Source organism: Eulemur rufifrons, chromosome 17 (assembly GCF_041146395.1).
Source record: "Eulemur rufifrons isolate Redbay chromosome 17, OSU_ERuf_1, whole genome shotgun sequence".
Lineage (NCBI taxonomy): Eukaryota > Metazoa > Chordata > Mammalia > Primates > Lemuridae > Eulemur > Eulemur rufifrons.
Window position 1 is genome coordinate 39,707,075 of NC_090999.1, and position 13,745 is coordinate 39,720,819.

Consider the following 13,745-nt stretch of genomic DNA (forward strand, 5'->3'; position numbering starts at 1 on the left):
TATGACTACTTTTCTACCTCGGAGAGAAGAAGCAAATTTATTTCAATCTCAAGTAACAGAGTTCATACTCTGCCAGAGAAATTAGTTTGAACTATTATGAAACATTTGTTGAGCTGATGTGTTTGATTTATAAATGTATGGCCATTTGCCTTTCCTCATAATTCCAGAGCCTGAAAACTAGCCACATAGATCAGTTCTCAGGCAGTTTTTGTTTTGTTTTGTTTTTGTTTGTAACTGTGGAGTTTCCCTGACCATGTATTCAGTATGTTTATAGTTTAGACAATTAAAGTAGCTTTTATGAACATAACAATTGTGATTGATTAATAGAGTAGCCCACATATCTTTTGACTGGTATCTTATGTTGTTGAAATACTGTATTTTTGTCTGTATTTAAAATGTTTTTTTTTTAGTTTAATGAAATAGGGTAGTAATCAATCACTGGATCATAAACATTCTTCCAGTTATTTCTCATTTTTCTCCTTTTAATTCCCATTGAAAACCTGTTCTAGAATTATTCTTCTTTTATCATTTGATGCCCCATATTATGTGGGCTATATTTAAATAAGTCCCCTATTCTTAAGAATGGATAATATAGTCCCTTCGAATTTGGGTAAGTATATTTGCCTCCAAGTATTCCAGTTGCCTCTAAATGACTTGAAAATATACTGAACATACATTTTTAAATACAATAAAATTAATTCTAAAGAATGTCTTCAAAAGTTCATTATAAACCAAAGAAAAAATAATTTGAGGCAAAAGTCTAGGTTTTCACCTTGCATTTTAAATGTGAATATATATATATTTTGGCTGCTTTTTACTTATTTAGAATCTAGGAATTTTAGAGTTTTAGGGTCTGTGGGGAGATCTGTAAGGATGCTCTTAACCTAAATAAATGAGTAGATAACAGAGAGCCTAAACTCTGAAGTACTTTGCATAATTTTGTGCATATTTGGGAGGAACATCTATTGCCCTTTCTCAGATTCTCCAGGGATCTATGACTACCGCCTCTCCCCAAAAAAGAAGGTAAGGGACCACTGATCTAGTCCTTTAGCTGCCTTTTGCAGGTATGAAAATGAGGCCAAAGACTCAAGGTTAAACAGCTAATTATTAGTAGCAGAGCTGGGATTAAAACTCAAGTCTCTTTCCCAGGTCAGTTCTCATTCCATTTATGCTGCCATTCCTCAGACACATATTTTGATTCTGAAACCTAAGACACTATGTACATAATTGCTGTTAATTAGCACTCTTTCATATCTGAAGCCATTTGGGTTTACATTTCTTGTTAAAAAGAACAGTAGTCAAAAATTTGGCACAGGGATTCCGTTATCTATGGTAAATTTTTTTAAATTCAAAAGTTTAGCAACATAACATCAATATTCATAAATAACTTTATTTGACAAGTATTTGATATTAGAAGGAAAATTGTGGTTGCGTAGGCCAGCTGAATTTTTCTGATTTTTTACTATACTATTATCACCAGTATCCAATAGAAATGCTCTTCTAGGATAAAATGGAATATATCATTTACTTTATAAATTCATTTACTTTATAAATGCTTTGCTTTCAGAATAAATAAATAAATTCCTATTTGTGTATAGTAGTATAACATACAGAATTAGTGGTATTTTTGTTTGATTTTGAAAAAGTCACACTTTTAATTAGGGATATTATCTACAATTAGAGTTTAATTCTTAGTAACTACTCCTTCACACATGCTTGCTAGGTAAGGCACATAGATCATTTGTTTTCAGACTTCGCTATCTTGCAGCTTCCCATAATAGAGCAACCTGCTGTAGTATTTCAGATTTCATTTAACCTCTTATTAAATAAAAATTTTACTTTTTCATTCATTTGTTCATTCGATTACTCAATAAATATTGAGTGAGTATCATATGCTAGGCACTGTTCTAAGTGCCACAAGATGTTAATAGTTCTTTTTTTGTAGGGCCACAGATCCATCTCTCTCATGTATTATAAAATAGACTCTAATACAGCATTTGCAATGTTAGACTCTCTGAGGTCCTCCCACGAAGAGATATTTAAGCATTGCCACTCAAGTTTCAAGGATTGGATATAAAATATTGTAAACACTTATATCAACCATGTGGATAAAGAGGGTGTGGTATTTTACAATGGATGGGGTATACTGATGATGAGGCATCTCCAGCCTTTAATTCCCTCATGTCCAGGTGAACTCCTAAAGACCTTTTACTACCATTCTTCCTTAAAGTTCTAGTAAACAGAGTTTACTAGGAGTGCTATTACTGTATGAGGTCTTAGAGCAGTTACCATTCTCTTGTGCTTTCTGAATCTTCAAAAGGGTGGTGCTAAATGCAGCTTAATCCAAATTTATATGAACTTGGGAACTCCTCCCCAAGTGTTAACATACATAAAACAGTTTGGGAAATAGGGGTCTATACTCTGTTTCTCTTCTTATTTTTAAAAATTTATGTTATATTAGCTATTATCGCTTCTTATTTATTTCTAGATCCAATTCCAATCTGACTTCTTAACTCATATTGTTGAATAATCTGCTGAGTTCTCAGAACTGGAACCCTGTGTTATTCATGGATGCTTCCCTGGAGACTTGTACATTTCCTGTTAAACCAAGTAGGGGATTAGAGAAGTGGTTGTGGATTGGTATGGCCACTCGTGTTCATAGCGTATAATGGATAATGTGTACAGGCAGACAAAATGATCCACTGGTTTTATTCCATTTTTAAATGGGCTTTGTTTTATGTTTCTATATTATTTATTCTGTATTTTATGTTTTACATGGCTAAATCTTACCCATATTTATGCAATCTGAGTTTTTTTTTATACAGCTGAAAGTTTTACCAGCTATATAGAATACAACAAAAAGATATAATGCCATAAGAATCCAGTTTTAGGCAGATGGGTAAAAATTATGTAGGTAAAAACTAAATGTTTACTTGCTTTCCTATTGAATTTCAAAGCTTTAAAAAATTTCCCCCAAATGCCAGTGATATAAATATGATTACAGTTATAGCAGTATATATTCTTTTTCTCTTCCCCTTTCTGAGCCAAAGCTGCCAGGTCATTTAAGATGACCATTGATTCAAGCCTGCAGTAGCCAGGGCAGGTCAAAAGTCTCATTGCCAGAGGAGTGAGTATGCCAACTACCACCCCTATCTTGTCATGATTGGCTCTCCATTACTGCCGCTCACTTCCATAATATTTTAGAAATCATCTAATGTCTATTTCCCTTATTTAATAAATGAGAAAAGAAGAGGGAACAAGAAATAGATATTAAGTAATTTGCCCCTGGGGCTAAAATTAGATATTGCCTGAAATTAGCATCAAGAGCCCAGTCTCTCTGTGCCTTGTCTTTGAGTTGTGTAGACCATTTTTTTCTGAAGACTGTGGCTAAACCATAAGGTGGGCTGAGCATCCGGCGGTTAAGGAGAGTCTTGGAGTGTCCTGTTTCCCTGGTAGGCTGGGCCGATCAGTAAGGTAAAGAAAGCTGCTCTGATGACCATCCGTGTTTGTACTAGGCTCCCAGAACATGTACTGGAAGTCATTTATATTTCAAATTATTTACTTAGGAAGACTTGGAGCACATTTTTCAATGTTAGTGAAAGCACTGTTTTTCCTCCTAAGTAATATGTGTTCATTGTAGAAATTTTAGGAAAAAACACTTCCCCCACACCAACTAAAACAAGGAAAATAAAAAATAATCTGTAATTACAGTGCTCTAAGATACAGGTGGGAATGACTTAGTAAGTTTTACCCACATTTTGAACATGTGACCTCTTTTATCACTAATGTATTGAAGAAAAATAGTGTATGATTTAGCTAAGGTATAAATACACCTACCTCACTGTTCTTAAAGGACCCAGGCCAGAGAGAAGTTTCTTCTCAGCGCCATCTCCACAGCAAGGGAAATCGCAATAATTTACACTCCTGGCAGGAGCTAGTGTTCCTTGGGATTCTTTGAGGTGAGAAGGAGCTCTGACTTCACTTTGCTTGTCAGGCCATAAATTACTGAAAACGAAAAGCTGTGGTCACTTTTTTTCCCCACAACAGAATTGCACGTCTCCTTACTGTTGCGCCCAACTTTCAATTAGTCTTCGGCTCAGTGACGAGACGGACTTGAGCTATAAAAATAATTTTACATACCTCGCATGGAAGGCAAACACTAGGGATAAAAGGGATGTTTTGTATTTTAGTAGAGAGATCTTCAAGGGGAAGAGTGAAACATTTCTTTTACTTATTGAAACTAAAAGTTATTTTGAGGCAAAATTAAGTCTTCTAAATCCCCTTCTTTTTTCTCCTGTTTGGAATCAAATCACATTTTAAAAGTGTGCTATGTAAAAGAGGAACAAAAGAAAAAAATGATAACAGTTCTATTAATTTGGAAGTATGATTATATTAAAATATAGGTTAGTATATTATAACCCTTGTCCATTATTGTAATAGAATGCCAGAATGCTCTTGAGAGCTTGGCGTTTCCAACAGCATATGCACTCACACTAACAGGCTAGGGTTTTAGTGCACATGTTGAAAATGCCAAGCTTCCCAGAGAATGTGCCATTTCTGTTACAATGATGATAATAGCAGGCATTCCATGAAAGGAATTGTGGTGGTTTACGTAAGTCAGTTCTTCTCCTTGCAGCAGCCCTGCAAGGTAGGTATGATTATCCCTTTTATAGATGAAAAAATTGAGGCTAAGACTACGTTCCTTGCCTAAAGTCATTTAAATGAGATGGTGATGGAGCTTGAAGGAAGATTGATCTCATTTTAGAAGGTTCTAATTCTGTCTAAAATCCTTCTCCACCTTGTGCTATCTTGCATCCTATTGCCTCTGACTCTCTTATATAGGTTACAATTTGCCTCAGGCAAAAAAAAATGTGTTAGTAAAATAGTTGCCAGGTTTTTTTTTCATTAATTGAATTGTTTCTAATACACACAAAACGATCAATTGTGAGGAATCCCAGGAATGTTGTAAAACAATCTCTTTGCAAAAGTAAATATTCTCTGATTAACCATTTAAACATCCTTATATTTTAATTTAGATTTTTAGTGAAGGTTTTACTTAAAATAGGATGGTATAGCTGTAAGTATTAACAATTAAGATAGTAACAATTTTCGTTACTATAAAATGTTATTTTTATTTTTGTAATGTGTGGACCAGTTTTATATCCCCTATGTGTCTTTTTAGAATGGGAATATTTAGGCTACATAATAAGCTAGAAATTGTATATATTTTTTATATTACAAGTTATATATTCTTCATTATTCTATTTACTGTGATTACTTAGATATATTTGGACTAGAAAGGCCTTGTTAGACTGTAATCCTAATTATCCAGGTCAGTGGTTCTCAAACTTTAGTCCCTGAATCCCCAGTATCAGCATCACTTGGGATGAATCAGAAACTCTGGACTTGTGGGGCCCAGCAATCTGTTATCATAAGCCCTCCAGATGATCCTGATGCATATTCCAGTTTGAGAACTGCTGACCTGTATGGTCCACATATCAAGAGTGTTTGTGTGTTCTTTCATTTTAACGAATTCTTCCTGAGTACCTCCTCCAAAATAGTCCTGTATGACCGGGATGCCACAGACCTCTGCTATCTCTGAGCTTCCACCTTAACTCGGAGTGTAGGAGAGGCATGGACTCTTAGAAATAGTTTAAAGTATCCTGGGCTTAGGGCCAAAGCATTTAGTTATTTGTGACTTTTACAATGCAGGGTGGGCATTGCTTGGGGGAACCCCATGAGTTCCACTGGATATACTTTCAAGGGCATGGCTTATTCTAAGAGCTGTGCTGGATCCTTGGGCTACAGAGATGTAAGGGTCCTAAACCCTAGCAGTGTTGTACTCAAATGTCTGGATCTGTTAGTTTGCCTCTCTTTGTCCTGTTAAATCATATATGTGTTAAGTGTGGAAAGGTTTTAGTTGTGCAAGTTTATTGTTTGTATTGTAGAAACTCTGTGTTCCTTCCAGTCCTTCAGAGTCCTACTTACTGCAGAATGTGTTCCACCACTGCCTCTGTTAGAGAACCTCAGTTTCTTCACCTGTAAAAGGGGAATAGGATGCCTACTTTGTAGGATGGTTGTAAGAATTAAGTGGTTTAGAGCCTGGGCGTGGGACAAGGCATTAGGAATGGTTAGGGCCAAAATGTGGGGGCTCGTGTTAGGGAGAGGGTTCCAGCTGCCAGGTGTGGGTGGAAGATTTGGCTACTGAGGCCTGCATTCTCCCCTCACTCTTCCCTTTCTTTACCTCTTGGCCCTGGTAAACAGAATTAGTCTCCAGTTTCCCCTTACCGCTGCACCTAAAGCAAACAGCCAAGCATTTCCAAAGGTTGTTTTGCTGTGAGCAACAACAGGAAATGAATAGGTAAAAGGATCTTCTGTCTCTTCCTCATTTAGACCTGGTCCCTGGGAGGCAAGACAAAGGTGTGCAGAGGTGCTAAGAGTTGGTATTTGGGCACCAAAGGGCTCTAATAAGCTTCATCTGCACTTCAGAAGTTGGGGGCCCAAATGAGAGACTGGGGTGAGGGGGAAAGGAAGGAGCACTGAGCTAGGGTGGGGGCAGTAGGGATTCTGCAGGCTGCTGAAGGGCTTTCAGGGATGTCCCCAACTTTAAGAAGGGTAGAAGGCCAGAGCTGCTTTGCTTATATTAGAAAAGGTTCGCATCAGAGAAAGCAGCTTAAATTTAAAAGATTGGGGTGAGTAATTTATATTCCTAAGCATTTTGTGGAGTGAAAAGAACTCAATTTTTTTTTATCATGCATTTTAGGGAGTGCGGACTTAAAAAAAAAAAAACAAGAAGAAAATTTCTCTCCCCACCCCCAATTGCCTACCCAGAGTCTGAGGCTTGGGCAGTGATTGTTTTCTTCAAATATGCACATTAAAATACAAATACTTTCTAGAAAATTACTGGATGGTAATGGTGGTGGTGATGGTGGTGATGGGGAACCCTTATATATTGTACTCAGGATTTGGGATGACATGGAGTGATGAATTTCTTTTTAATCCAACACTTTCCCCTTAAACTAGTGCTACATCTAGGTACCCATTGCCGATAGTCAAATTAGTAGATAAATGTCCTGTTTTCAAAGATAATATTAAATTATCTATCTGTGGCACTAATGCCGTTCATATCTAACACAGGTATTTTGATCATATGGATCCTTGTATGAAATAGTGTAAGAATCTACATTAACTAGAAAACAAACCTGACACTGAACAGAATGCCGCTGGGAACTCTTGGTTGGGCCCATCCAATGCATGCTCCGTAAATTTTTATGTTGTTTATATGGTATGCTGTGGTTTACAGTCTGGCCTTTGCATTAATTTGCCATTGTCTTTCTCTCAAATATTAATGAAGTGTGGGACTGACTCTATTACAAATAGACGTTTTTAAGGTGGACTTAAAATAAAGCTTTTCCTTTAAAAAATAATTTTTCCAAAAGATGGAAACCGCTTTATTAAGTGATTGCTGGCAAAATCTCCTAATGTCTTTCTATAAGCTGTTTAAGCTTAGTATTAGAAATTAGGGCTAGAAGATTTAATTAGCCAGCTCACAGGATGCAGTCTCTTTAATTTAGGATTTCCCTCTGAGAAAATTATGAAGTTGAAGAAGGAATATTATATTTTAGACAAGTTGGTTTTTGAATTGCGTTTATTGCCTCCATCTTGGGCCCTTAAAATGTCTGTACTGCTTATCTGGAAATTGTGTATGATTTGAATTAAAACTTTTTGTTTTTAACATTCATCATTGAGGTGTGGGATGTTGGATTGTGTGCAGTAGTTCTCAGAGTTAGGAAAGGTACAAGGTAGATTTTCGGGGGCAATGATTAACTCATCTATTTTACCAGGGCCAAATAACCAAGTATCAGTTACTATACATGTAGCCAAGATAGTGGGTTTAGTTAACCAATGAATACATTGTCATGAGAGTGTTAAATGTTAACATTTTTGCATTTTTAGACTTGGCTTTAAAAAATTACAGAAAAACCTCTCACAGGCCTTGCCACCCTTTCAGCCATAACATTACATTGCCTTGGTTTCTGCCTTTAATTTCCCCGAGGGTTCTTTTTATTTAGGAAAAGGGTGAAAGATGTATTTGTGTAAGCACTACACCAGTGCTTCTGTTAAATTCTTTTTCAACAAAGAGTATGTTACTTAAGTGCCTCGTGCACAGGGCGCATATTTTTCTGAAAAGAATGTGCTATGAAAGCAATGGCTTTTACTGTGCATGTTTATTTCATGTCTACCAGTTTACTTTAGTGTTGAAATTTTCTAATGCTTTGAGTTTATAACCATTTTTCAGTTAAGTGAGCACATGTACATATATGAACAAAATGGCCAATCTTTAGAAATTTTTTGTGTATTTTAAAGTAGTTTTCTTTCCAGTCTGATAGCATGAGTGTCCTTGTTTCCTTTAAAATGCAACTAAAACTTAACCTAAGGTATGAAAAATAAGTATTCAAGAAAAGCTTATTTTGAAATATCAGTGAAGAATTAAATATTTACTTTCTAGAAATCTTAATCTTTGTTACTGTGAAATTAATTAGATGATTTCACTATATATTCACTTGTGAGAAATTTGCCTCTATAGTGTTTATCTACTGAGTCTTATTAACTATTGACCTACTATATATCCACGTGTAAATAATGCCACATCAAAGACAATTTAGAGAAGGGGAATTATTTCTTCTGTGTCTTGGCAGTGCATTATAATACCAGTTCTTCAGCTTTCTGGTCTCACTCTTAATAATGGAGGAGCTCATAGTGCTTTTGCTTATGAGGATTATAGGCAAATATATTGACTGATATTTACTATTTATGAAATTAAAGCTGAGAAAAATTAAAATGTTTATTAAATAACAGTAATTCATGCTATCATAAATGAAATAGCTTTATGAACAAGTGTAGTTCCCAAAACAACAAAATATGTTAGTGAAAAGAGTGACATTAGTTTACATCTTTGCAAATTTCCTTTAATGTCTATCTTAGTAGAAGAGAGCTGGCTTTTCCTATCTGTCTCTGTGTTCAGTTTGGTACAATATCACACATCATGTAGCCTCTGGAAAACTAACTGTACACTCATGAAAGAGATTTTAAAGGGTCAGTAATGTCTAGATAGAATTATGAAACAAAATTTTATCTTGTAGACTCTCTGAAAGGGACTTGGGGACCTGGGGGGTTGGGGTCCTAGGCCCACACTTTGAGAATCATTGCATTATAATATTTTAGAACTATATATGGTTACTAAAAAAAAACCACCTCTCTTCTAATACTTTCTAGTGTCTATGTGTGTGGAAATAATATTCTTTCACAAAATTAACTATTTATGAGTTGGCAGAATAGGAAAATGGGGAAAGACCAGTTGGTTAAGCAAAGGTGTAAATGACTCTGAAGTTTTTTGTTTTTGCCATCAAATAACAGTGATTCTTCTAGTGTCACGCTACTCACCTCAAACATTCTCAGCGATCCCTCTTATTTTATACACTACTTCATGAGTTAGACCTCTTCCCTTCAAGATTCCAGTAGCTTAGAAAAAGAAAGTGTTACGGATGGAAAGGAATGTGTTTGACACCCCTCCCGTTTCTCCAGCTGAGAAGGGAAGGAAAGGGAAATAAAATTTAATGAGCACTTTTACTAGGTGCCAGGTGCTTTACATATGTTATTTCATTTTAATTCCCAAAACAACCCTAGGAGGTATTTCTAGCCACATTTTGCACACAAATAAAGTAAGACTCAGAGAGGTTAAATATTTAACATGTGCAAGGCACACGGCATTTAAGTGGCAAATGAACCAAAGTTCGTTCCCAGGGACTGTATGATGCCTGCCTTGGTTTGTGTTTCTCAGTCTTCAGTTCTGCAGATTGAGAATGTGAATACTAACATTTTATTGGGTTCTTGTGACCGCATGATGATAAAACAATTTGCCCTGTGAAGTTTGCTTTTGTGAGATTAACTTTCACAGATTATATTTTGTAAAGTGAAATAAATATATATTTTTAAGAAAAGGTTTTATAATTTCTTCAGCTTTACTTCTGCAGTTCATTAGCTATGTTTTACCATTGAGTGTAGGATTGTCCCTTTTTTTGCGTTCAGTTCTGTTACATAGGACTGCTAACTATCCCAGAGGAAGAGTCTGCATTTGTAGTCCTAAAACAGCTGGTCATCATAAATTGTCAGAACTCCAGAAAGGCAAAATCCCTTCTCAGGAATGTTGTTTTGTTTTGAAACAAAACCTAAGAGATATGACATAGGGGTAGGGCTGGTGGTGGTCGGGGTGGGAGGTGATGTCTTACAACCTTCTTGGGATTGCTGCAGGAGGAATACTCTGCTTGCTTTTCCTGTAGGTGCTTTGGTATGATTTAGGACCCACAGAGAGTAAGTTGGCAGAATTTCAAAGAAGGTTTGTGAAATTGGAGGGTTCACAATATACCACTATACAATGCTGAAGTAAGGCCTGGTGGAATTCCTACGTAGTGACTCAGTATTGCCTAGTCTTAGAAAGCAGTATACCAGCTGCCTATTATGTGTGTATGTAATTTTCCTGTATTTAAGGTAAAGTCGCTCACCGGTAGCATTCTCACCTAAAAGTAAGGGAAACCCCTTTCCCCCAAAACAAGTAGGCCCCTGAGAATTAAATAGCTGCCACAAAGCTAGTCAACTGGAGGTGCAGCTGACCTGAGGGCAAATAATTTTCTGCAGAAAAGGCTAGCAGTGTAGGGGAGGAGTCATCTTGATAGCTGGTAGTGGAAAAAGTAACAAAAAGAGCCTACTTTAAAAATACTGCCACCTGCAGTTTTCTGCTATAGGGCCTCCTTTCCCACTCACCTTGTAACCCCCTAAATGATCAGCCGATTAGGGTGGCAGGGTAGAGTTTACAACGTTAAGAAGTATTTCTGTCAAAAATGGTTGGAATTTGTAAAGGAGTATGGATACTTGAAAGATAATCTAGCGTTACTTGGAAAATGAACATTCATGAAACACCTTAATCTTTGCTGATATCAGATTAATGAGGTGTTATTCTAGAAGACATATATGTGTTTATTTGTGCCATCACATATCTCTTAGAATAAGTTGTTTTGGAGGTCCCAATATTTTATAGTTTGCTTTTTGAAAAGCTTTGCAAGTATTCTAGTAAATGTTCAGTAACAAAATTGGAGAACATGTGAGTAGTGTTTCTTCCTGCTCTCTGGCCTGGCTAGCTCCATCGGGGGAAGACAGTAAGTGGGGTTTGGATGTCCTCTGTGTGAATTCTTGGCATTGTCTGTCACTCTCAAGTTTCATCTCTGCAGCTCCATGTATACCACCTCTCCCAGAGTTCCTCACATGGTAAAGATCCTTGTCTTTGAGAATAAAGGGGAACTGGGAGAAACAGCAGCCAGCTCTATGAATTTTGCTAAAGTAGGGTAAGTAGTGGAAGGCTGAGAGGGAGCCCAGGGCTTCATTGTAGCGTTCAAGTTTCTAGCAGGCACCTGAAATCCTGGTAAATCTGAGTCCTGGTGTTTGGATCCGCTTCCCATAGCTTCAGGCTTATCCTTGGCCACTGAATGTGGCTTTCAGAGAGAGAGGGTGGAACTGAATGGATGCACCTCCTCCCCCAGCAATTCAGGATAACCTTCCCATGCATTTAGGGAAAAGGAAAGTGGAGGATTTGTCTGTCCTCTGGCCAAGCAGGCCAGGACTGACTGGTGGGCAGTGGTGGTGGGAGGCAGTTTTTAGTTGTGAAACTTAAGTTTTCAGCTGTAAGATGTAGCTAGTGCTGTCCAAGGGTGAATGGCTGCCCAGGTGGGGTGAGTGTCTCATATCTGGACCATTATAAGCAGCAGCCAAATGGCCATTGGTCATGGAGCTTGTTGAGGATTCCTGAGTGGGTCTATGTGTAAGATATGAGGCCTCTAAGGCTCTTTCCACCTTGATGATTTTGTATCGTGTTTGTTTGTGTGTGTGTGTGTGTGTGTGTATGTAACAACCTTACATTTGTACCAGTTTTCCTCTGCGTGGGATATGGAAGGAAATTAATCACTATGACTTACTTAGACTGCCATGTGTATGAGAATTTGCCGGACTCTACAGTTCTCCCCACCATTGCTGCTCATAGGAATTGCTGTATCAGGGCATATGTTATGTGTGCTACAGACAGGATTATGAAATTTAAAAATTTTTCTGATCAAAGTTTGTGAAAGGCACCCCTTCAGAGTTGCAGTGTTGTTGGAGCCCGCTGGTGACTCCCTGGAATAGAGGTGGAGGGAAGGGAGAGGGCTTTTGTGAGAAGAAAGCTTGAGCTGGCTGACTCTACTTTAAAAAATAAAAACAAGAAAATCAATGATGCTGCTGATCTAGCAGATTTTTGTCTTATTTACCAAAATAGATTCAGAGTAGAGTAATGATGGCTTCTTAGTGCTGTGATCTAACAACTTCCTATAGGTATGATAGTGGTATACTGCAATACGTGTTTTCATATGGTTGCATAAAATACTTTATTTAGCATGTCTGTTGAATACCATTTGTTTTTACCTGTAAGGGGAGGGAGGGGGTGGCCTGAATGTTTTTACTTGAAAATGAAAGCTGTCATATTTTTTTTCTTGCTGCTGTCAAGTCCCACACATTTCAAAGAATTGGAGCATTTCGTAGCATCTGAATGCAGAAGCTAAACACTCCCTTTCTTTCACATAGGTTTCCACTTGAGCGGCACAGTGACAGAACCTGCAATACAATCGGAGCCAGAAACTGTTTGCAACGTGGCCATCAGCTTTGATCGTTGCAAGATTACCTCAGTGACCTGCAGCTGTGGAAACAAGGACATATTTTATTGTGCCCACGTTGTGGCATTGTCTTTATACCGCATCCGCAAGCCAGATCAGGTCAAACTGCATCTTCCCATTTCAGAGACTCTCTTTCAAATGAATAGAGACCAACTACAAAAGTTTGTACAGTATTTGATCACAGTGCACCACACAGAAGTTTTGCCAACTGCTCAAAAATTAGCAGATGAAATTCTTTCCCAAAATTCAGAAATCAACCAAGTTCATGGTGAGTATAGACATTGACTGTATAAATTTCTTCTCTGAATCCTTTTTCATTTATAAATTCAATTCTTCTGCAAACAAATGAATTAAATGTGAAATAGGTCATCAGCATTGCTCTTAGGTAGTTGAAAGAGATTTTAAAATTTAGCTTTATATACTAAAACATTACTTTTGAAGTGTTTTATGTTAGATGGCAAGCCTTTTGTGCTCAGAAAAATCACTCATGTTAAAGCTTGGCTCTTAATACTTCCTTTACAGTTAGTCACATTTCATCGAACACTAGATATTAGTTATGTGAAACACTTGAGGAGGTATCACTCTTTTTGGAAATATGTCCATGGTGGTTTGCTTGGTTTGTTTCTTTTTTTCATCACAATTTGCTTGTAAACAGGTGATTAAGTCAGTTAATTCACCCTTATCAGTAAACCGGTACATATTCAGAATTTTTCCATTTTCTTTCAAAATGTATTTTCCAGGAAGGGTTCTGACAGGCTGCCTCATGCTAAGAAAATAAATTATTTTTAGAAAAATAATACAACTTATTTAGAGAGAGTTTAGGGTATAATATTTTATATAAGAAATCACAAAAAAGATTTCTTTTTTTTTTTGTTTTTTTTTTTTTTTTTGAGACAGAGTCTCACTCTGTTGCCCAGGCTAGAGTGAGTGCCGTGGCGTCAGCCTAGCTCACAGCAACCTCAAACTCCTGAGCTCAAGCGATCCTCCTGT

The 13,745-nt window shown here is 37.1% G+C and overlaps 1 protein-coding gene across 1 annotated transcript in view; it reads left to right on the top strand.

Annotated features, from left to right (window-relative positions):
* The window catches only part of ZSWIM6 (zinc finger SWIM-type containing 6), a 178,297-nt gene that overhangs the window by 98,884 nt on the left and 65,668 nt on the right, over window positions 1–13,745 (top strand). The window contains exon 2 of the mRNA XM_069492059.1: window positions 12,667–13,023. Coding sequence (XP_069348160.1) covers window positions 12,667–13,023 — 357 coding nt within the window. The remainder of the gene's footprint in view (window positions 1–12,666; window positions 13,024–13,745) is intronic.